General features: G+C 46.5%; 2 protein-coding genes and 1 pseudogene across 2 annotated transcripts; 2 read left to right on the forward strand and 1 right to left on the reverse strand.

Annotated features, from left to right (window-relative positions):
- The first annotated feature begins 1,316 nt into the window (after positions 1 to 1,316).
- Positions 1,317 to 5,328, forward strand: LOC137898390 (RNA-binding protein 15 pseudogene; annotated as a pseudogene).
- A 5,354-nt stretch (positions 5,329 to 10,682) lies between these two features.
- On the reverse strand, positions 10,683 to 12,458 carry LOC137898808 (amphoterin-induced protein 1-like). The gene has a single exon (XM_068742859.1). The coding sequence runs from the start codon at positions 12,456 to 12,458 to the stop codon at positions 10,953 to 10,955; it is 1,506 nt and encodes a 501-aa protein (XP_068598960.1). The 3' UTR covers positions 10,683 to 10,952.
- An 8,167-nt stretch (positions 12,459 to 20,625) lies between these two features.
- LOC137898096 (G-protein coupled receptor 61-like) lies at positions 20,626 to 22,029 on the forward strand. The gene has a single exon (XM_068742090.1). The coding sequence runs from the start codon at positions 20,626 to 20,628 to the stop codon at positions 22,027 to 22,029; it is 1,404 nt and encodes a 467-aa protein (XP_068598191.1).
- Positions 22,030 to 23,207: the final 1,178 nt, after the last annotated feature.

Genomic DNA, 23,207 nt, shown 5'->3' on the forward strand with positions numbered 1-23,207 from the left:
TAATAATAATTTGTGTAGCCTTTCTGGTTACTAATTTCTAAACATATGATGGCAAAAAACATTTAAAAAAGCACGACTCAACAATCCTTCTGGTAGCCCTGCGGAAGTGAGTGTGCTCGTCTGGACAGAGAAAATATCATTTTATCAGGCGTGTGTTTTTAGGAATATTATCAGTACTAAGCTCACATATGAAATAGGAAATTCAAGATAAAGAAACATACTTCTTTTTAATGTTGAATAAAGAGAGAGAATAAAGGCACCGTGCCTGAGGTTTGTGAACAGATTCATTCAGAGCCACTGAGCAAACAGGAATGAGGATATAGAAATATAGCTCAGTAGAACAAGCAGCAGAAAGTTACAGCTTTACTCTTCTGTTCCATCTGCAGGGGGGGTTGCTTCGAAGAACCACTCTGCCCCCTAGCGGTGGAGGTCAAGGAATCCAAGCATGCTTTATTACAATTCAACAGAGTCCACAGGACTTTCTTTCATACAGGCTATATTACATGTTATATCTGCTGCAGCTCCACCTTTTACAGTGCACAGTTAGCCTTGACTTACTACACTGTTACCGTGCACACTCTTGCTTCATATTATATGGCCCTCCTCCACTTTCAAATGAAGTGCAGTTTGTCAGACATTACTCAATAGTTACTCAATTACCATGTTCCCTTCAACAGAAACAAGACCGCAAGGGCTTTTTAGAAATGCTCCTCTTAGACAGGATGTTTGACTGTACTTGTACTGTAATACATGCTACTGTTTGACTGTACTTGTACTCTAACATTCTATCTATTAAATATATTCACATCATCCTTCCTGTGAAAATAAGTTTACCAGAACATTTGTTTAGGGGGACTTAATCAAAGAGCAGCATATTTAAATAAACATGAATTAATTCAGATGGCCTGACTAATATAAAACACAGAATTTATTTTACTCAGCTCTGACTATTTCTGAAGCCATAAAAAACCACGATCTTAGAAACAATTTAATGCCTCCAGGAATTTGAACCCCCCCCCCCAAACAGAGCGGAGCTGCGCCCATGATGCTGATAGGCTAACAAGCTTCCGGGGTTCACGCGAGCGACAAGAGGACAAGCCAATCGTTTTCTTCTACAGACGAATGGGCGGGACATCCGTTACAGCGTTGCAAATTAGTCTCGCAGTGCAACATGGCGGCTGTGTTGTTTGAATAAGGGAGTTGGGAGGGGGAACCGCCAGTAAACGTGCATATCTAGCTTAGACTTAACAAGACCGACACACAGACGGAGCCGCGCCGCGCATCAGTCTGCAGACGGCGGTCACCGTTTATAGGAAATGAAGGGGAAAGACCGATCGCCATTGAAGAAACGCGCCCGAGCGCCCGAGGAGAACAGAGACCGCGGAGGAAGCAGCGCCAACGTCAAAAAGACCGTTTCCCTGTCCACGTCTGGGAAAAGCACCGGCGACGGTTCTGCTCCACGGAGAAGCTTAAACACCGAGAAGAGAGACACGAGGGATTCGGACGGCCATTACACGTCCAGCCGGGCCGGTAGCGCTTACGACTTCGGCGTGAACAAGCCGTATGTCGGCGCCGACGTGACGGCGGAAACGCCCAGGCCGAGCCCGCGGAGCGACGCTCGGCCTCCGCCGAACCCCGAAAGTGAGTACAAGACTCTGAAGATAAGCGAGCTGGGCTCTCAGCTGAACGACGAGGACATAGAGGACGGACTTTTCCACGAGTTTAAAAGATTCGGGGACGTCAGCGTGAAGATCGGCCGAGAGAACGACGACAGGGTGGCGTTTATCAACTTCCGGAGGCCGGACGACGCGCGCGCGGCCAAGCACGCGCGCGGCAAGCTGGTGCTGTACGACCAGCCGCTGAAGATAGAAGCCGTGCACGTCAGCAGGCGCAGGAGCCGCTCGCCCGTGCTGAAGGACGGCTTCCCCGCGGGACAGAGGCACGTCCACGCGCCGAGGCCTCTGTCCCCCACCGGGCTGGGCTACAGAGACTACCGGCTGCAGCAGCTGGCGTTGGGCCGCCTCCCGCCGCCGCCCCCGCCGCCTCAGATGAGGGATCTGGAGAGAGAGTTCTCCCTGTATGACGCCAGGAACAGGCCCCCGTTCATACCGGAGTCTGCCGTTTACCGCAACGAGGAGCCGGTGAGCCCCGAGGACGACCAGAGGGCCAACCGGACTTTATTCCTGGGCAACCTGGACATCGGCCTGACGGAAAGCGACCTGAGGAGGGCGTTCGACCGGTTCGGCGTGATCACGGAGGTGAACATAAAGCGGGCGGCGAGGGGCCAGACCAACACGTACGGCTTCGTCAAGTTTGAGAATCTCGACATGGCTCACCGCGCCAAGGTGGCGATGTCGGGGAAGATCCTGGGCCACAGCCCGATCAAGGTGGGCTACGGCAAACCCACGCCCACGTCCAGACTGTGGGTGGGCGGCCTCGGACACTGGGTCTCCCTCGCCGCGCTGGCCAAGGAGTTTGACCGCTTTGGCACCATCAGGACTATCGACTACAGGAAAGGCGAGGCGTGGGCGTACATTCAGTATGAAAGTCTGGACGCCGCTCAGGCCGCGTGCGCTCACATGAGAGGCTTTCCCCTCGGCGGCGCCGACCGGAGGCTGAGGGTGGACTTTGCAGAAGCGGAACACCGCTACCAGCAGCAGCCGTACCTGCAGCTGCCGCTGCCGCTGCCGCATTACGACTTGGTCCGCGAGCCCTTCGCCCATCGCCTCCTCGACGCCGAGCGGGGGAGGGAGAGGTCCCCGCCGCTTCCTGCCCACTTCAGAGACAGGAATCTGTACGCCAACGCCGGGTGGTCCGGCCTCGCCGTCCACGAGAGGATGCGGGGGGGCGGCTTCGACCCCGTGGCCCGCCTGGAAAGGCCGCCCCGCGAGAGCTGGTCTGTGGAGCGCGAGTTAAAGAGCCGGGATCTAAGTCGTAAAAGGAGACATTTGGATAATGAGCGCCCGTCCGACCGCTCGCCTGACATCAGCGACTTCGGCCCGCGGCGTCATGGCGGCTCTGTCGAGCGCAGCCCCGGGGGGGGCAGCCGGGACGGCGGACGCTACAGCGACTCTGAACGCATGCCTCGCTCTGACGGCGCTTCCCCCCCCAGAGACGCCGGCTTCGGAGACAAGAGAAGAAAAACGCTGAGCCCGCCGGGACCCGAGAAAGAGCACAAACGCCACAAAGTCGCCGACTCCTCTCAGAGCCCAGCGAGGAAGGAGGGCCACCCCTCCTCCTCCTCCTCTTCCTCAAAGTCCGGCAAGCCTCCCAAGTCGCTCGCTGGAGGCCAGAAGCTCAGTCAGGCTTGGCAGGGCGACCTCCTGCTGAAGAACTGCAGCTTCCCCACGTCGCTGCACCTGCTGGAGGGCGACATGGCGGTGGCCACCAGCCTGCTGGTGAAGGGCTCCACTGGGGGCCGGGTGTCCAAGCTCAAGATCAACCAGCGCCTCCGTCTGGACAAGCACATGCTGGACGAGGTGTCCCGGCGCATCAAGGCGGCCGGCTCCAGCGGGTGCACCGTCCTCCTGGCGGTTCCCGGGAAGCCCGAAGCGGACCAGGACAGCGGCGGCGGCTCATCCACCGAAAGGCCGCTGAAGAACCTGGTGTCCTACCTGAAGCAGAAGGAGGCGGCCGGCATCATCATCCTCCCGGTGGGGGGCGGCCGCCACAAGGACCACGGGGGAGTCCTTCACGCTTTCCCCCCCTGCGAGTTCTCGCAGCAGTTCTTGGATGCCTCTGCCAAAGCCTTTACCAAATCGGAGGATGACTACATGCTGATGGTCATCATTAGAGGAGCGTCGTAAAAAAAAAAAAAAAAGAGAGAGAAAAAGTCACTGTAAATGTCTTTCACATTCTTGAGCTGTTCAAATGTGAGTTGTGATGTTAGCAGAGCATCGGCTAGCGTCCATCTCAATCTAATCAAATCTGATTGGTTCATAAAACTCCATTTAGTTATCAGATTAATGTGCATGACTTTAGGAGTCCTGCACTTAAAGTAGTTCAGTACAGCGAGTCACGCGTGTGTTCGTCATGACAACGTGTTGCCTTATCTGTTTCCCGTCATTTGATGCCAGCCTCCAAACTAAAGAGAGTTTGAGTATTTAGAAGCCCCGCCCAGATTGAACTGTACGTTTTGAGTTCTCTGATGTTCTGGTACAGTCGCAATTAAATGTCAATAGAAATGTTTTCACGATAAAGGAAATGCATCTATTTACCGTGGGGCTCACTGATGGGCGTGTTTCAGACGTGCATCTGTGTTACCTTCTAGCGACAGAGTCAGTTTTACTATTGCCTAATTCAGGTCTTCTCTAATCGGTCGGGTTCGGGAAGTCGTACTTGTTTAGAGCGTAACTGATAAAATAGTTTCCTCTGTCCTATTAATTTGTGGATATGTTAAAAATGCATAAAAACCTTAAGGGTTCAATGAAATGACGTTAATGTCTACGTGACATTACAGTAAGAAATGGATGCAGTGATTCCTGCCGTTTCACGTCGCTGGTAGCGGAGGAGAACATGAAACACTTGTATTGTAATTAATTGGACATTGATTGCAGTTTCACGCTGAAACTTCAAAAAAAAAAAAAAAGTTTGTTGAAATGATGCAGGCGAGAGGATTTAAAGTCCTTCTGTTTTTAAAGGTTGTTGAATTGAACTGCAATATCGTATACGCTAATTTCTATGTTTGATTTCTTTTCCATTCTTGGTGATTCTACAAGTTTGAATCGATTGTTTAGTAAAAAAAACATCCATTTCTTTCCATATTGATGCTTTTACTTTTACGTGCTTCTTCATCAGTCACAAACCCAAAGATTTTCAGTGTCCGTTGTAGAGAGACGAGACGAAAAGTGTGAATGTTGTTACCGTGAGTCGAGCAGGATCTGAGAGGCTAAAAACAACCTGAAAAGTTACATCTGCTTTGAACGGTGTAGATTAGGTTCTGGTGTTCGTTCTCTTTATCGATCAGGCACTTCCCTTCCTCTCCAATCAGTACCCAAACAATGCATGTGCTGTTAAAAAAAAAAAAAGAAAAAAAAAAAAAACCCCGCTGGTGTAAAGTATGGATTAAGAGTTGTACCTGTCCTGTGTGATCCTCTAACAGCTGCTCAAATGCCGATAGGTTGAAAATGGCGCTCCGCCATCGGTGGACCGAGTGGATCGGAGCAGACGCCTTCAAGGACTGTCGTGTTTTTCATGCTTTTGATTTGAGTTCTGTGGTTTCAAACGGAGAAAAAGACTCTCGACAGAAACGGAGACTTAGACCTGTCGCAAAAGTGTGAAGCACACTTGATTTTGTCTCAATAAATTTACTCTTTCGTGGGGAAACACAAGTGCCTTGGAAGACAACTTTTGTGACCTTCTCTGTTCTCGGAATTGTCTCAAACTTCAAAAGGCTTTGTCACTTTGACAGCAGGAGCATTCCTAGCAGGAAGAAGAGGAAGTGTGATTCGAGAGGGGCGCCCCCGCCCCCCCCCCCCCTGCCTCTCTGATCTGGTTTCACTTTGTTTGATCGTCATTGGCCGAACGATTTCTCGCTGAACTTCTTTCAGTTTGAAATCTGGCCGTACTAGAAAACGTCTTTTCAGTCCCCCCCCTGCAGAGACGGATCAGACACGTGGCTTGCTCCTCGGGTCACCGCCGGCCTGTCGGGGCTTGGAGGTGACGCTCGGCTCTGCTCCTCTGTTTCATCACGAGTCGTCGCCTCCACCGCGGCAGGTTCCCAGCAAGGGTGTCTGCCGGCCGCCCCGCTCGTCTTGCCTCGTCTGGACCCAGCAGGACCGGATCAGGAGGAGAGAAGGGGAGCGGCGGTTCAACGTGTCGTCCCCGATTGTCCTCGCATCGGAGTTTTGATGGAGGCTTTCTGTGCTAGGGCCCGGCTTCCTCAAAAACGGTCTCATCCTGTGTCACAGGAGAGGTTGAGACGGCGTCTGTTGGCTGTGAGAAGGAAACGCCGCAGGCCAAGAGGAAGCGCCTGTGCGGATCGTTTTTAGACGTGTCGAAATCTGATTTATACACTTTAAAGATGATTCGGTGAACCTGCTTTTTGCGATTTGCAAGATGAAGAGCGTCCTGCCATCCAGTCAGAGTCTGCCACAGGATTTACGTGCTCGAGATGGCGCCGCTGTAAACGACGCCGACCTGAACGCCGACCTGAGCGCCTTCCATCGACGTCCCCGCGATGCTGCCGATGGGATTCAGGATCCTCCTGCGAGGCGTGGCAGCCGTATCCCTGGATGCTCCCGCTCCTGCTCCACAGGTTAAGTATTAGGACGGTCGGATTTACCGACCTGGGGACGTAGTCGAATCTTTATGGGTCACACTGTACTGGATCTAAAAATACTGTTGGGCGATTCCTCAGATACAAGATCCCAGAAGCATCAATTCAATCGGCAGGTTGACGTTTAAAAACGGAGCAGCCGCAGCTCTGGGGTAATGAAGGTAGCAGGATGTAGAATTAAGAGTTTATTGGTTAGTTATAACAAGAACTTGTTGCTAACTGATCAGGAGGTGGTCGAAGCAGAGAAAGTCGGTTAAAGGCTTCTGCACAGCGTCGTGAGACGTAGACATAATAGTCTCAAAATTACCCTCCAGTATGGCACGTTTCAGAAAACAATTCTACAGGCAGCTCTGACATGGTTGTAAAGCGAGCTATTTATCACTGACGCCAGATCAGCATTAAGCCGATTAGTATGAGCACCATTTAAGTGTCTCAGTTCTGCATAGTCATGTATTTAAAGCCAATATGGGGGGGCTAAACTGGGAATACTGACTAATGTGTGGGATTTATGTTCATGTTTTTTAGAAGTTGTATGAATGAATGAACTCTGCATGTTTTATTGAAGTCTAATTGAGAGGTTGAGTTTTTCAGGTTTCCACACAAGGACGGAGAAGAGAGGACGAGAACTCTTCTTCGGTGCACTTCATCATCCTTTAGTTTACCCGAGGGGGAACACAAGTCATGTTGGGAGTGAGTTATCACGGAGCTGCGTTCAAGACAGTAGAGAGAAGCTCGGGCTTGGTGAGTACCTTACTTTCACCTTTCATATTTATGCCTTTGCTGTTTTGTAGTAATTATTGCATTTGGTATGTGTTTAAATAAAGAAAGTTAATCTAGAAACAAATTCAGTCTCTTTTTTTTCATTACATTCAGTTGTTTGAAATGCCGGCCATGGACTGACCCTGGATCTGAGACTTTCAGTCCTGTAGAGGGCAGAGTTGGATCGAGTGACATTAACCTGCTTCATATCTGAGATGAGATTATCCCTTCGGAATCTGATTTACAGGAGAGGGATAAAAAGAAAGCAGAAATAAATTAACCCTAACCCAAGTGGTGGGAAATAACTGAGCACTCTAACTCCAGGCTAGGGGTTCTGTAATAATGCACCATGTTAAGGTACAACGCCTCACCAAATGTGAACCTCTCCAAAGAATCTTCAAAGGATTTTATGCAAATGGTTTTAAAATGGCTTTAAAATGAGGAAATATTTCACAAAAACGAGGTGAAAAAATAGATTTTCTTTCTTTTATCCCCACCAGTCGCCTCGCCAAACATCGGCTTGATCGGAACAGCTGATCAAGTGCTTCAAATGTTTACTCTTCCAAATGAGATCTTCTTGCGTTTAGCAGGATTATGGAAAAACTGCTGAATGGATCTTGATGAAAACAAATCTGAAGATGGGCCTCAGTCTAACTTACATCCCATTGAATTCTGATCCGGATATCTGTCTGGATACAAAAAGATAAATCGATCTGGATTTTCCCGTTTACTTGTATAAATTGACTTTTTCCAAAAATCATATCTTGTAAAAATGTCTTCTGGATCTGACCCAGAATGAGGTCAGGAAAAAGCAGTTTAACTCTGGTGTGCATCAGTGGTTCTGTCGCCACTAGATGGCAGAGGAGCCGCTAAGCTGCACATCCAGTCACTCTACCATTCATGTGATTCCGCTGGTCGGGGCCTGAGGAGAGGGATGAGTCATCGTACTTAGGATTCAGCCTCAGCAGCAACTGCCAGTCGCTCACAGCCGACAGGCGCCATCTGTGTCCGCGATGTTCCGTCATCTGAGGTTTCCTTCAGGCGGCTGCATTTGTTCTAAATATAATCTGTGATTTAATATCCAGGAGGGATGCATCATTCGGCTCTTCCATTTAAACACGTGCATCCACACACACACACACACACACACACACACACAGACGAGCCGTGATTAACCCCTCGTACCTCCTAGGAACACACTGCATTCAACATGTTTGATATTGAGATTCTTTTTTTTTCTTCTCGACTCTGAATTCAACACTGTGTTATTGCGTTTTCCAAAATGGGTAAATCTAGTCTCACACAATAGGTTGGTGTTGTGTGTCATGCGGATCAACATGGTAACGGTAGCCAGTGAAAAGGGGGGGGGCTATGAACCTCCCTGCAGACCTCCTCAATCAATCAGGTGAAGTTTCATACTGCTGCATCAGAAAGCTAAACCAACTCCTGAACAAAAATGGCCCCATTAGATAATAATTCTGCACACATGTACTCCATTATCGCATGAGAATGTGTGATCTAGCAGGTTCATGCAGTGATTGGTCTCATTGCTGCTCCGACACGTCTGAGACCTCATCTCTGAAGCCACTGTAGCACAATGCAGAGGAGAGCGAGTACCAACCAGAGTTCTCTCTCTCTCTCTCTCTCTGCGGAGAGGCTGTGCAGTCAACAAGCCAAATAAGGGTGAAAGCAAAGAGCCAGCAACACCGAATGTTGGCAGAAGAACACAAGTGTGAGGAACAGGTGCAATAAATACAAAGCTCTGGGTGAGCGACCGCTGCTCCACTCCAGCGGTCCTTCCTTTCACCCGCCGGTAAGCAAGGCTGTGTTGTTGGTGTGACACAGAATACGAAGCCTGACCACGGAATAAACAGGCGTCAGGATCAGGCATTCATTACGTTACGCTATGTCACATCTGGAGCGCCCCTTAAATTTAACGTTCGGAGAACAATGTCTCGCCACCAAATTTCATCTGGATCTTAAGAAAAAAATCATATCTTGTAAAATATGCATTTAATTCACTCACCAAGAATCCCAGTCATAAAGGGGGTCCAATATATGATCCAGAATGAGGTCAGGAAAAAAACAACTTTATTCTTACATTGAAAACCCTGTTTGTGAGGGTTGCTATGGTGACGACTGCTGCAGGTTGATTTCTGCACCTGCACAGCTGCGGAGGCATCGTTGAGCTGAACGAGACGCACCTGTTGCACATCTCACCTGACCAGCTCCCGCAGTGGTGGACAAACGGATTTCATTCTTCTGGATCGAGTTCCAGAAGAATCCGCGTTGATGAAAGTGATGCTTTTTGTGAGTAACTTCTAAACTAATAATGATATAAATGTAAATCCAATGGCGAAATGTTTGTTTTCATGCTTAACAATTCTAAAAATATAGATAAAAATAAATGTAGACACGCTTTGGTGCAAATCACAATATAGGGAGACTGATGTGCTTGGCGGAGGTCTGCGCTCGCCCAGTTAAAATACATAATATGACGCGCTAACAGATCGGAAGATTTTATTAACCATGTTATTCCAACATAGATATTATATGCAGACGGGTAACGGAACAGACTTCCTGTAGCCCCTAGTGCCGGGTAGAACACAGTGATCATGTCACGCTTTCACGATAAGTGCATTCAGCTGCAAAGTCTGCCTGAGTCAGTAAAACGACAGAGTAAAGACAGTTAGGAAAATAAAACAACAATACAAGTGACATAAAAGGCAGCATGTTGAGTCGTAGATGTAAATGAGCTTCATCTCGTTAACGTGATCCGACTTTCAAATCAAAAGCCATGACGTCTCTGCAGAGCCCACAGGAGACGTTGATGTACCAATAAAGGCCTGGATACAGACGAGCAGCTGCAGCTAAATAGCCCTGATGATGGATGCTACATGATGCTCTCTAAAAATACAACAAATAAAAAATAAAAGGCACAAATGCACATTAGCCCTATGTTGCAATCGGTGGGTACATAGCTTTGAGCTTTGTCTAAGAATTAGCACCCAATGCTACTGTACTAGTGGATCTCCTTTTTTTCTTTCATTAATTTTATACGTCTGTTGGTGCAAACTACTAGATCTCGGCTTTACGTAAACACCTGTGGTCAATGTCATATGAATAACTTTACTATATAGTCTGGTCTAGATGAGACGTTGATGGGTGACGTCATGATTCTCAAACTACACTGAATCGAAGTAGTCAAAGATACTAACTAGTACTGCATCCAAGGTTTAAAGATACAGTATTTTAGTTTAACAAACATTTACAAATGCCGGTATTATGGACTGTGAAATTACATTCAGATCTAAAGTACGTAACATAAATTGATAAAATTGCATATGAGTAATTTGTACAGTGCCATGTGGTTCACAAGCAAACCAAATCAAAGTGCACACGTATAAAGAGCTTGCAGTAAAGCTCTGCAGGCTCTGCCTAACAATTAGCTCTTCATAAAAGCAGCAGCTTATTTCCAGCATTTTTAACACGTCTATACTTTCTAGTTGTGTGAGCCCTAATGCAAAGAACAAAGGTTTGTATATATTTGTTTAATTTTTCAGACCATTAATAGAATACAGTTCTAGTGAGGGACTATCATTCCTGTAGGACGTGAACAAAAATGCATTGATTTATAATATTCTAGGTCACAGATGATTCAGTTATTGGAATCCTTCGAGGGCGTTTGTAGTTTTTCATAACAAGACGTTACGCTGACTGCTTTTTTTGTTTTTAGAGGACATGCTACTATTACAGCGGCGCCAGCCGTGTGAGCCAACAAAAGCTCGACTTGGTTTGGAAGATGCTAATTATTTCTTTTTATCTTTCTTTTGTCTCACGGAAAGCAAACCCCTGTGGAGCATTCATATGGATTGAGCCATCACATTGTTAGCTTTGCGTGCCGTGAGCCTAACGTTTACACCATCATGGGGGTATCGGAGCACACGGAGCTGACGGAACCCGTGTCGGACATCCTTCTCTCCCCCTTGAATTCCTCGCCTATTTGATTCAGCGTCCCGTTCTGCTCCTGCTGGTCCTTGGCTTCCAGGAAGGCCACATTTCTGTAGGGGAACCCTGTGCCTGCCGCTCTTTCTTGCCCCGCTGCACCATGCGAGACACTAACGGTTGAGGAGTGGAGGCTCTCCACGGGGCTGTCCTTATCCTGACCCGGACAGCAAGCGCAGCGGCAGGGCGTGAGATAGAGGTAGATGAGAACCATCACTATACTGACCAGACATGCTACGAGGGTGGTGTAAGCGGTCTTGAGGTTATCCAGTCCGCGACTCGCGGTGGAATTAAACACCACTACAGTCACGTAGAGCGTTTCGTTGAAAGAGTCGCTGGTGGCGCGGCAGGTGTAGACTCCCGAGTCCTCGACCTTCAGAGGTCCGATCTGGAGGCCGCCGTCGTGGCGCATCACGGCGGTCTTGTGTGCCGGAGACAAGGGGATTTCTCCCGGCAGCGACCAGTTCTTCATCATCCCGTTCTGCCTGGTGTCGCAGTGCAGGACCAGGAACTGCTCCAGATAGGCCTCTTCATCCACAATTCTGACCTCACTGCAGTTCAGGTGGACCTCGTTCAGATCGGTTATTGCCATCTTGCGCTTTTGCGGGCCTGGCAACAGACAGGTGTGGCTGAGCTTAAAGTCAACGACAGAGCTGAGCTCCTTGAGGTTCCACCGGGCCACCGCACCGTACAGCTCACAGCTGCAGGGCAGAGGGTTGTTATGGAGGTACAGGCCGTTCACGATCCAGGCAGGCAACGCCTGGAGCTCGTGGAGAGGCAGGGCTTTGATGCGGTTGGAGGACACGTCCAACAATCTCAGGGTTTCCAAGCGGCTCTTCTCCTTGACCAGCTCCAGTGGGAAGCGTGAGATCTGGTTCCGACTCAGGTAGAGCCTCTGCAGGCTAAAGAGGCCAGAGAAGGCAGAGCGATCTATCTGAGAGATGTTGTTGTTGTAAAGCAGCAGCACCTCGAGGTGTCCCAACGGCTCAAAAATGTTCTCGTCCAGTTGACGGAGGCCATTAGAGGAAAGGTCCAGGTAGCGAATCCTTGTCACGTACGCAAATGCCTCGGAGGAGAGGAAGGTGAGGCCGTTGTGGCTGAGCAGCAGGCTGCGTAGCCTGCTCAGTTTCACGGGCGTCCACTCGGCGCGTAGCCTGGTGATGGAGTTGTAGCTCAGGTCCAGAACGGCGGTATATTGTGGAAGAGCAGTAGGTACGTTGGTCAGATTCATCTTGGAACAGCTGATGATGTTACTGGCGCACACACAAGTCTTGTGGCAGTTCAGAGGGCTCCCCACAAACTGTGCGTTGACTCTCACTGCTGGCAAGAAAAAGGCCAGCGGTAGAAGCGAGATGAAGCAGCTTCTCCTGAACGCTGCCCCACGGGCACGGGGGGGTATCCAGGGCGACCGCCTCATCGTGTCTGGATGACGTCGAGCAGAAGGTCACCGAGCTGTAAGGACAGTGATCGATATATCAGTGCTGTTTTACGGTGGGTTCAGAAGACCGCTGTGATGGCGTCGCTTCGTTTGAGATGATGATGATGATGATGATGATTAGATTACAGTGACGAGGACATGATGTATTAATGCACACAGGGTGCAAGTCATATGAACTGTACTACTGTATACCATAGAATGCTCTATTGAAACTATTAAATATAATAGTCCATTCTTTGTGCTCTAAATAAATCCACCACCAAACAGATGAGCTTGTTTAGAACTTGAGTTTAAAAGATTCAACTGCAGTTCAATACTGGGACAGGGGCCCCCCTTCAAATAGATCTAGCAACGCCACTGGCTCACTAGACACTCAGAAAAGTTACGGCTGGCTGACCAGAACGACGTCATCACGTCACTATCCACTGAGTGTCTCCGTGAATCGTGGAGTTAAAATAACTCCATGCATACGTCATCGCTCGACCTTGCAGCGACCACCGCCCCCTTTAAAGCCGCGACGATCGGCGCTTATCGGTTTACCCGGTCCGGCGTCTGCAGGTCCGGGAAGAAAGAGGCGAGAGTTTGTCCGTCCCCCGAGGACGGCGATCAGCGGAGCCTCCGGTCGGTCACCACGGCCGGAGACTGCCGGCTGTCCTCGGTCCTGCCGGCTGTCCTCGGTCCTGCCGGCTGTCCTCAGTCCTGCCGGCTGTCCTCGGTCCTGCAGGCTGTCCTCGGTCCTGCAGGCTGTCCTCGGTCCTGCAGGCTGTCCTCGGTCCTGCAGGCTGTCCTCGGTCCTGCAGCGTGTCCTCGGTTCTGCAGCGTGTCCTCGGTCCTGCAGGCTGTCCTCGGTTCTGCAGCGTGTCCTCGGTTCTGCAGGCTGTCCTCGGTCCCGACTGATGAGGAAATGAGACCATCTGATTGTTGATCTGAGGCAAACCGCAGCGCAGGGGAGCGTCGCACCTCCTCTCCTCTCCTCTCCTCTCCTTGTTTACATTACACTCCTTTTTAAATAACGCAGATGTCCATTTCAGACATGAGAGCATTAAATTGAAGATGTCCATCATTGTATGTGGGCTGTTATGTTTTCCTGCCAGCTGATCAAGGACACTATTGTTTATCTGAAGGCTGTAAAACATCAAACGGTGTGTCTGAATTCAGCTACAGGATTTAAATCTTTTACATAGAATATACAGTACAATAAATATGTGGGGGAAACGTAATTAAAGTGATCTTTAACACCCCCAGAAGGCATGTTTTTATAGTTTTAACCCCCATTTATAACCCCCTTCATGCGCTGTGACATTGCCTTTGATGATGAAGCCCTTCCTCCTGGTTCGACTAAGTAATCATGCGAAGGACAGGACAAACAGTCATTGTGTGTGCGTGTGTGTGTGTGTGTATGTGTGTGTGTGTGTGGAGGGGGGGGGGGGGCTGCAGCTGCCGCAATCATTTCCACAGGACGTGATGTGAATGTGGGATCAGTGGGGGGGGGGTTCAGAGCAGCACATGCAGACACTTTACTTATTGCTGTGCGATCTAATCATAACATGCTTTCATGCATGTCTGGCACATTAATCTTCATCATTACAGTTGTTATAATCCACTGGTTGGTCCATTTAGATTTTTTAGACTTAAGTATTAAGTTATTTTTATTTTTTTATTACATTTTAGGATTATGTCCTCAATTTGCTATCAGGATCCATTTATTTACAGTTTTCAGATTAATACTCCATCCTTGGTTTGTAATTTTATCATTTCAAACTGTTTTTTCCAGAAACGTGAATCATTAATTATAATGGCCAATTATAATGGCTCAATATATATAGGGATATATTTTGTAATTTATCCTATGTATGAGGGTTACTTAATTGTTTTGTTTGTTTGTTTGTTTTTGCTTTTTCATCTTCATTGTGTTAATTGTTTTTTTTTTCCATTGCTGGTTGTCCAATAGATGAACAATAGCAGTTGTATTATGGGGGTGGGATTTAATACGTTTTTCTTCTTCCCACTCCTTTTCAAGCACTATATAATTTATTGAACTTTGGTGGTTGTTTTGGACATATTTGTTATTGTTTTTTTTTTTTTTCTTGTACGCAAAAAGGTATAAGTTTGTTTTGTTAATTTTTATTCTGCTTGAAACAAATTAATAAATAAATAAAAAATAAAAATAAAAAATAAAATCAAATATGTACCACTATGCACTATGTCAGGGTCCCGGTTGCTACGTGTTACACGGTTCGATATGTGAGAGAGAAGTATAATCCACAAAACCTGTCAGGACAAGGACGTGGAATTATTGGAATGTAGCTGCAGGTGAAAGAGATCTATGGGATCAATGGACGGTGAGTCCCACGAGGGAGGGGCTCCAACAATGATAACATACCATCAATCAGCCACATGAGAAAACAGTGGCTAAATTAAAACAGGGCAACAAAAAGGGCTTAAAAGCAAGAACGACAGACACAGAGCCCCCCCCCCCCCCCCCCCATCTTATTCATATGAAAGTGATCCAGTGTAGACCAGCATGGGTGTTCCAGTTTCTGTCAGTATTCTGGACAAGCTACAGACTTCTAATAACACAGTGTGGACGACCAGAGGGGAGTAAATTACAGTAATCAAGCCTGGAAGATAGGAATAAAAAAATCCAGCATCACATAGTGTTAAAACAGGCTGGATCTTAGCAACATAAAAAAAAACTCAACTTGAGACTGATACAGGGATCAAAGATAACTCCAAGGGGTCTGACAGTATTATATTTCCATTCAGATTCTCAAAGAAATGTCCTCATTTATTCAGTCTCAACAATAACAGCTCTGTTTTGGATGCATTTAATTGCAGAAAATATGTATTCATATATGCAACAATACTATTAACAATATAAAAATAATTTTTTGGCTATATATATATATATATATATTGCTTTTATCTAATTCTTCAGAATCATTAAAGGAAGAGATGAGCATGAAAGATATTTTGGATGTTGGGGATAAATTGCACACAGTCAGCATTTTTCATTGGTTGATGCCTGAGCCTCGGCATATGAAGCGTCCATGGTAATTCTAGTTAATTAGTTAGTTAATAACTGCAAGGATAATAATGTCAAATAATGCAGTACCAAATGACAGAGAAATATCACTGCCACCTCTGTTACGGTGGGAGAAGCACGCAGCTACAGTCACATCCACCATACACAGTGGACACACTGCCACCGTCTGGCTCGGCCTGAATGCTCCGAGGCCCGTTTGAGGAAGGTTTGCTGAGTAAAATTCAGAACCAAAGCAAACTTTCCCAATTCCTCTGGGCTTAGACAGTTGGGTAACTATACCAGCCAGAACAACGCATTCAATAAATGTATTTGCATGAGAGCATGCAGCGACCTAATGCTCTCCATCAAGGAGGTTCTACTTTTTGTAGCATTAGAGTGTTTGAGCATCACCTGGATCCAGATTGTTTTTGCTTTTACCGTTGTGGGGATATGGGCGATTACTAGATTTAAGGAGTTGCATTTGAGCGCAGTGACAAAATGGGGAAACAAACTGCCCTTGTTGAAATACACCCTCTCTGAGTGCTGTCTAATTTTAAATTTAGTTTGTGGTTGTTGTAGGTTAAGGTTAAATTCATAAATCTTACAGTGGCTAACAAAACTCGAAAAGCACTCAGAGAGCACAGACCTCCGCCAAGCACCTCAGTCTCCCTGTATTGTGATTTACACAAAAAAATATTCTCCGACATTTATTTTATTTATACTTTAAATTCCTTAACCATGAAAACAAACCTTTAGCAATTGGATTGATATCATTATTAGTTTAGAAGTTATTCACCAAAAGCATCACTTTCAGTAACGGCGGATTCTTCTGGATTTATAGATCCAGAGCTTTTAAAGATGCAAATCTAATTCTAATACTAATTCCAGAGTGTCTTGGTAAAGGCCAGTAAAACCAGAACCTCCTTCGTGGAGGTAATCAGAGAGATGTTAATGAAAGCAAAATAAAATGTTTCTTATGTGAACATTTAACTGGATTTCCTCAGATAGAACAAATCCGCTGACCTGCTCTGATGTGGAATTGACTCAGCTATAAGGCAACACTTCTTCAAAATCTCTATCTCTGATCTTAAATGATCAGGAGGGCAAAGTGCAAGTGTACTCCCATTTTTTTTTAAATTCGCAATAATATCCGCAATCTGGATGTAATTTGGTGATACACTTTTTTAAATGTTTTTTCCTAACGTCATTTTGGATCACATCCTGATGACATTCGGTGGTGAGATAGAGGCCCCCCCCCCCTACATGACTGTGTCAAATCCCATAAACATCGGTCAATAATCAACCGAGATATCGAGGAACAAATGTTGAGGCTCGAATTACTGCAATGTTACAGAAAAATTCAAAGTGATCCAGAATCCAGGATCTCTTCTGGATCATCACCAAAATGTAATCATCTTTTCCTGGTAACATTCCCAACATTTCCTGAACATTTCAACAGAATCCATCCGTAATTTGAACTGAATTATTAACAGCCAGACAGGCAGGCAGAGATAGAAAAACATCACCTCCTTGGCGGGGGTAATTAGTTGTTCACTATCGGCTGCTGCAGTATGTAAACCCTCTTCTCCACGAGTCTCCACGGCAACATTCGTCCTTTTATTCTTTCTGTATAGTAACGATGCTGCAGCACATTTAACACATCTAAACATACAACATGACACATTGTCATTATGATGTGACAGACATGGTAACCTTGTGCTTTTGCTGTGATGCTTTTAAACGACTGGTAAACGTTTCCCCCGTGCTTGTGTGCACTAAATGCTAAATGTGCATTAGATTTTTAACTAGATTGTGTGTGTTGTCCTAATTATGTTTTGGTAAATGTAAGCCCGGGCTCTTTTATTTCTGAAAGCGGCTGATATTTGCATGTCCATATCCATGCATGGGTATTATTGGCAGCCAGGGCTCCGGGGTTACTGCAGCGTCTTTTGCTATTTCTGAGTGCGAATGTAGAGTCTATTTTCAAGGTTGCCATAGAAACCATTGTATTTGCGGTAGCAGCAATTGGTGCTGCCGACTGAGCAAGACTGCTATTTTTGTCATGAGCCAACACCTGACACACACACACAGTGTACCTGCCTGAAAAAGCGGTATAGCTATTTTAGTTACGTGTGCTGTTTGTTACTGTTACACAGGCATGTGAGTGTTTCCAGTCTTCTATTGCTGACATCCAGATTCCCTTCACCATGACAACAGTAGTCTTCACTGTCAATAATACCCTCATACCTGCATATAGTAAATAGTATATAAATTCTCATGGGTATTTGCCTCACTGACAAGGGAAAACTCTTTTATTGTGTGATTGACTTCAGGTCAGAATGCAAATATGTACTCTTTTTTTTATTGTCACACAACACCAATAACTCACCTGCGTTCAGCTCTGCATTCGACTGCTGATTATTTTTGTGGATTTCATACAATCTATAATATTTAATGGTTTTATAATATGCATGTGTTTCACTCCATCCATCCTTTCACACCTACTACATGAGGAGAACAGTAAGTATGATCAATCTATCAATTCTTGAGCAGTGCTGCAAATGAAAACATGCTTTTTTTGAACGTGAAACGGGTGCCAGATGTAATTTCCATAAAATGCTAATCTTATGTGTTATCATGGAGAACCTTACAAATGCAAATGAAAAACACCCAGAAGCTGCACGCTCCACGCCTTCATTAGAGTAGCCTGGATTTCATTGTCTTCTGTCATGAGAGCAATGAGATGGACTGTATATGAACAAGATTGCCGTGGCAACAGGAGCCCCATCTTGAGAAGCTGATATGGTGGAGGCTAAGGTCTGGCCTAATCAATGTCTTGCTGCCTCAGTAAATCTTGTACTGGAGGACACTTTAATCCATGAGATTACTACCTGAATCATTACTCAGAAAAACAACAACAAATAAACTGTGAAAGGAGGATGACATAATGTGTTAGACATGAGTATCAGGAATCCTTGTGCTCATTCCTAGTTTAGGAGCAAGCATACGGAGGTCACTTGGAGGTCGTAAGGATTAAAGTATTTGCATGTGTAACATAAGAATAAATGTCATGCTAGTTTCTCTGCAGCCTGAATAGCAGAAAGTATGATGAAACAAACAGCTTTGCCAGATCCTCCGGGCTATATGGGGCTAAAAAAAACATTTGGTCTGAATAACATTACCACATCACACACTAAAAAGAGAAGCAAGTTAAAATGAGCAAACTAATTGTCCTGCGGCAGCTCTATCAGGCTCTCACCGACATGCAAACCTGCTCATATTAGCAGGCTTGCATCACATTGCATCACAAGATCACATGTGCAGTATGATCATGTTTACAAAGTGCATTCGATGCATATGTCATCCCTCACATGGCCTCGGTCTGAGGAATGGCACTTCCCTACTTCCATATTATTCAGAGAGGGAAATGTTGAACACTGTGCGAGGACACTAGGACCCTGTGGCGGGAGGAACTCTGGTCCTGTTCCTGCTGCCTCCTGCTCCATCTCTGCAGTCACTGTGTGTGAGTGGAGGGGAATGTAGGGAGTGAGCCGGTGCCTTTTTATAAGCACATACATCAGCATCGCTTCAGGAGACATGTCAGCTTCTACCGCTGAAGCCACCCGGGGAGGGAGGCAGGACAAAGATCAGGGCTGAGGAGAGAGACGGGCTTCGTGTAGGACGCACATCAACATCTTTTACGTGACTGACGTCCACTGTGTACATCAGCAGTGGGAGCTCCAGCAGGTTCTCATCCCTAGAGACCAAAGCAGCAGCAGGAAGCACTCTGATCCAGGTACAGCATTCCCTCCGTCTTCTCCTCTTTCTCTGCTGCTTTTCCCTTTCGCGTTGTGACTCTCGCCACATTTTCTCACCCTCTTCTTCTCATCTGCTGATGTGCAGCTGAGAAGCGCCGGCATATCTAATTCAACTGTACCGTGATACCTAGCATGTGGTCCTTGCTTCCATGCAGTGGGTGTAAAGTATTCATGATTAATATATACGTGAGTATAGGTAGGAATGTTGGAATAGACCAGGCAGAAGGGAACCTGACTTGGGAGTACCCCAATGTGGCATTTAGAGATGTCACTCACAAGTGATGAGGGAGTTTAGAGCTCTTCTTCCTTTTTTAACTAATTACCCTCGCCGAAGGGGAGGCGAGGGTATTGCAATTGGGTCCGTTTGTCTGTTTGTTTGTCTGTTTGTTTGTTTGCTTGCTCCTCATGTCTTCCCTGTAGACAGGAGACAGAACATCCCATACTTTTGTCAGGGTGGCAACAGCTGGATTTCCAGGTTCTTACACATACATATAGCTAGTCACTTATGTCTGTTTATTGTATGTGTTAGCTAGGATGTAGGATGCATGGACATCCTCTGCGACCAATGAATTAGCATGCATTTGGCTATTGCAGGATTCATGCATGAAAAATATTGATCACCTGTAGAAATAAGGAGACATTTGTATCGGGCTTTTACTGCGATATCAGTAAACTAAGGTGACCCAGATAGGTCAAGAACCTTAATGTATGGTTTTATGATCATAATAATGTTCTTTGAACATCATGATTTGCCTGCATTTTTATGAGATGTTGCATTAGCCTCGTACGCGATGGTTTAGGATGCTTGACATCGGTTTAGTCTTTTGTCTCAGCAATATGTCAAAAGTACTTCACAGAATAATGTCCACTTAACTGGGCTGACTGGTTTAAGGCCTGAACTGTATAACATTGTTTTAGTAACATTGCATTATAGAATATATACAGCTGGGGCGAACATGAAACTCGGCACAAACATCTTGGTGCGAGGATTCATTTCTATCACCCAGAAAACATGCAAACTCAGGTGAACACACACGCACACACACACACACACACACACACAAAGTGCCTCATCTTTCTTTCTCTCTCTCTTTTTTTTTAGGGTGGGTTGCAACTTATGACAATGTGAAAACTGTGTAAATGGATGGGATTCATAAAACCTAAATCTCCTGGCGATCGCAGCAACATCCTCCACTGCACGGCCTCTCTCCCGACCCTGCTTTCTGACCGTAACTTCCTGGCTTTGAATGATGGGTGATGGGCCTGTAGCTGATCCTGTCTGCCTACTTCATACCGACCGTCAATGGAACCGATGTGGAACTCCTCCAACCCACCTTCCCAGCTCATGCCCAACACGTCTGCCTCGCCTCTGCCCGGGGGCTGGGCTCTGTCCCACTCTGTAGCCCTGCTGGCCATGCTGCTTATGGATCTGCTGGCTGTGGTTGGTAATCTCGCTGTCATGGCGGTCATTGCCAAATCCCCGCAGCTGCACAAGTTTGCCTTCGTCTTCCACCTGTGCGTGGTCGACCTTGTGGCAGCCCTGGTGCTGATGCCCCTCGGCATGCTCTCGGGCCGGGCCTTCTTCGGGGAGGCCCTGTGCCGGAGCTACCTCTTTCTCAGTGTGTGCCTGGTTAGCGCTGCTATCCTCTCCATCGCCGTGATCAACGTGGAGCGATATTATTACATCATCCACCCGATGCGCTACGAAGTAAAGATGACTGTTGGCCTTGTGGCGTCCGTGCTGGTCGGGATATGGCTCAAAGCCTTGGCCATGTCTGCTCTGCCACTGCTTGCTTGGTTCCTTCAAAGTGGAAAGCCTCCTCTTCTAGAAGGTTCCGAGGCTGGGGGGGCCGGAGGCGGGGCAGTGCCTTCTCCCCCTCCTCAGGGTCACAGGCGATGCTCTCTTCATTGGACGGGCGGAGGGTCAAACCGCTTGGCCTTTATGATCCTGTTTACACTGGTGTATTTCTTGTGTCCGCTTTTGGTCATTCTTGTCGTGTACTGCAACATGTTCAAAGTTGCTCGAGTAGCAGCAATGCACCATGGGCCGTTGCCCACCTGGATGGACACGCCTCGTCGCCAGCGATCCGAATCCCTCAGCAGCCGCTCCACGATGGTCACCAGCTCCGGGACGGGAACTGGGATGGAGAGAGCGACGCCACGGCGCCCTTCTGGAGGAGGAAAGGCCGCAGCAGTGTTGGCAGCAGTAGGCGGGCAATTCCTTTGTTGCTGGCTGCCCTACTTTTCATTCCACCTGTATTCTGCACTGGCTGCCAGTCCTCCAGCCACGTTGGCCTCTCTGGAGGAGGTGGTCACCTGGATTGGCTACTTTTGCTTCACCTCCAATCCCTTCTTCTACGGCTGCCTCAACAGACAGATCCGGGAGGAGTTGGGAAAGCATCTGCCTCGCCTGTTTGGTCGCGCGGGGGTTGAGGTGGAGGACAGACTGCCCAGCCGTGAAGGATCCATCGAGGAGAATTTCCTCCAGTTTCTTCAGGGAACTGGCTGCAACCTGGATCCTCAAATCTCTCACAGCACCTCCAGTCCTAAAGGGGCGACCGGCCGCCCAGCGGCTCAGCCCTCACCACCGGAACCGGTGGAGCCCATGCCAATTGATTTCCGGATCCCTGGACAAATTGCAGAGGAGACACCAGAGTTTATTGAGAGTGAAAATGCAAAAAACAACCATGTATACACAGAAAAATAGGTTTTAGCAGCTTTATTTCAGACGCACACCTCCAGGAGTGATTTCTGTGAAAACACGTTTCCCTATTTCTACTGAAAACCTTCTCACAGTTGGTTGGAATGACTTGTTCCGTCAAATCATTGCACTTTCATCCCCAAACTGTCTCAATGATAAGATCACATGCAGTTGTCTGAGATTTCAAACTGTTGTTTTGCGAACAGGGAAATTGCTGCTAGATTTTAAAACATTCCACCCAACCTCTCAGCGCCGTACAGATAATGACTCAGCGAATTCAAAGCGATGTGACATGTTAAAGCCTTTTTGAAACACAGTTGACGAGGCTCACAAGAACATTAATTACGTGTTTTACTCAATAAATATAAGATAATCAATTTCAGCATTGAATGTTTTCTCTTTTGATATCAAATTTGGGAATACTTTCTGAAATATTTCACCCCCCCCCTTCTCCTCTCGTAAATTACTTCATTATTTTATATAATGAACTGTTATTGAATTGAAACAGTTCCACATATACCAAATAATACTGTATTTGTAATTTCCAAATCACTTTTGAGATTTCTGGTAAAGTAATTATTTTTGAACAGAGTTTTGTAAATTGCTACAAGTCATGTGAAACAAGACAGCAATAAAACAACGTTGTGGCGAGTCTTTGGGGATCCTTCGAGGGAAAAGCACTGCTGTCACTTTTGTAGTTGAGCTTTCATCATTGCTAACGCCACAGTGATAATAGTTAATCTATTATTCATTGATTTATTCTGTAATGACTAAGTTTAGGTCGACTCCAGAGGTCACCATGACCATCTTTCTGCCAGGTGGTGTTCTCAATCAGTGTTGGATATAGATCTATATCTATAGATAGATATAAAATGCAGTATTTCTCTTGATGTTCTGCTTTTTGCATCAAATATGATTCTGTTACATTTGTTTAATGTGTATGTGTATTTGTATGTAACTTTATATGTTTAGTTTCTAGTGTAAATGTATATGTTGTGGGTTGTGTATAGCACTCAACACACCCACTTTTAGTTTCAGTACTTTTTATGATTTTTCTTTTCAAATGTTCTGACAGGTATGCAGGAACTGCCTCCTGTGTTTCAAGATGCTCTCGTCCTAGCAGGCAAATGGATTTTGATTTTCTGAGTTGTCTGCTTTTATAGGTTTTTACATCATGCAGGAAA

This window comes from Brachionichthys hirsutus, chromosome 8 (assembly GCF_040956055.1).
Source record: "Brachionichthys hirsutus isolate HB-005 chromosome 8, CSIRO-AGI_Bhir_v1, whole genome shotgun sequence".
Taxonomy (NCBI): Eukaryota; Metazoa; Chordata; class Actinopteri; order Lophiiformes; family Brachionichthyidae; genus Brachionichthys; species Brachionichthys hirsutus.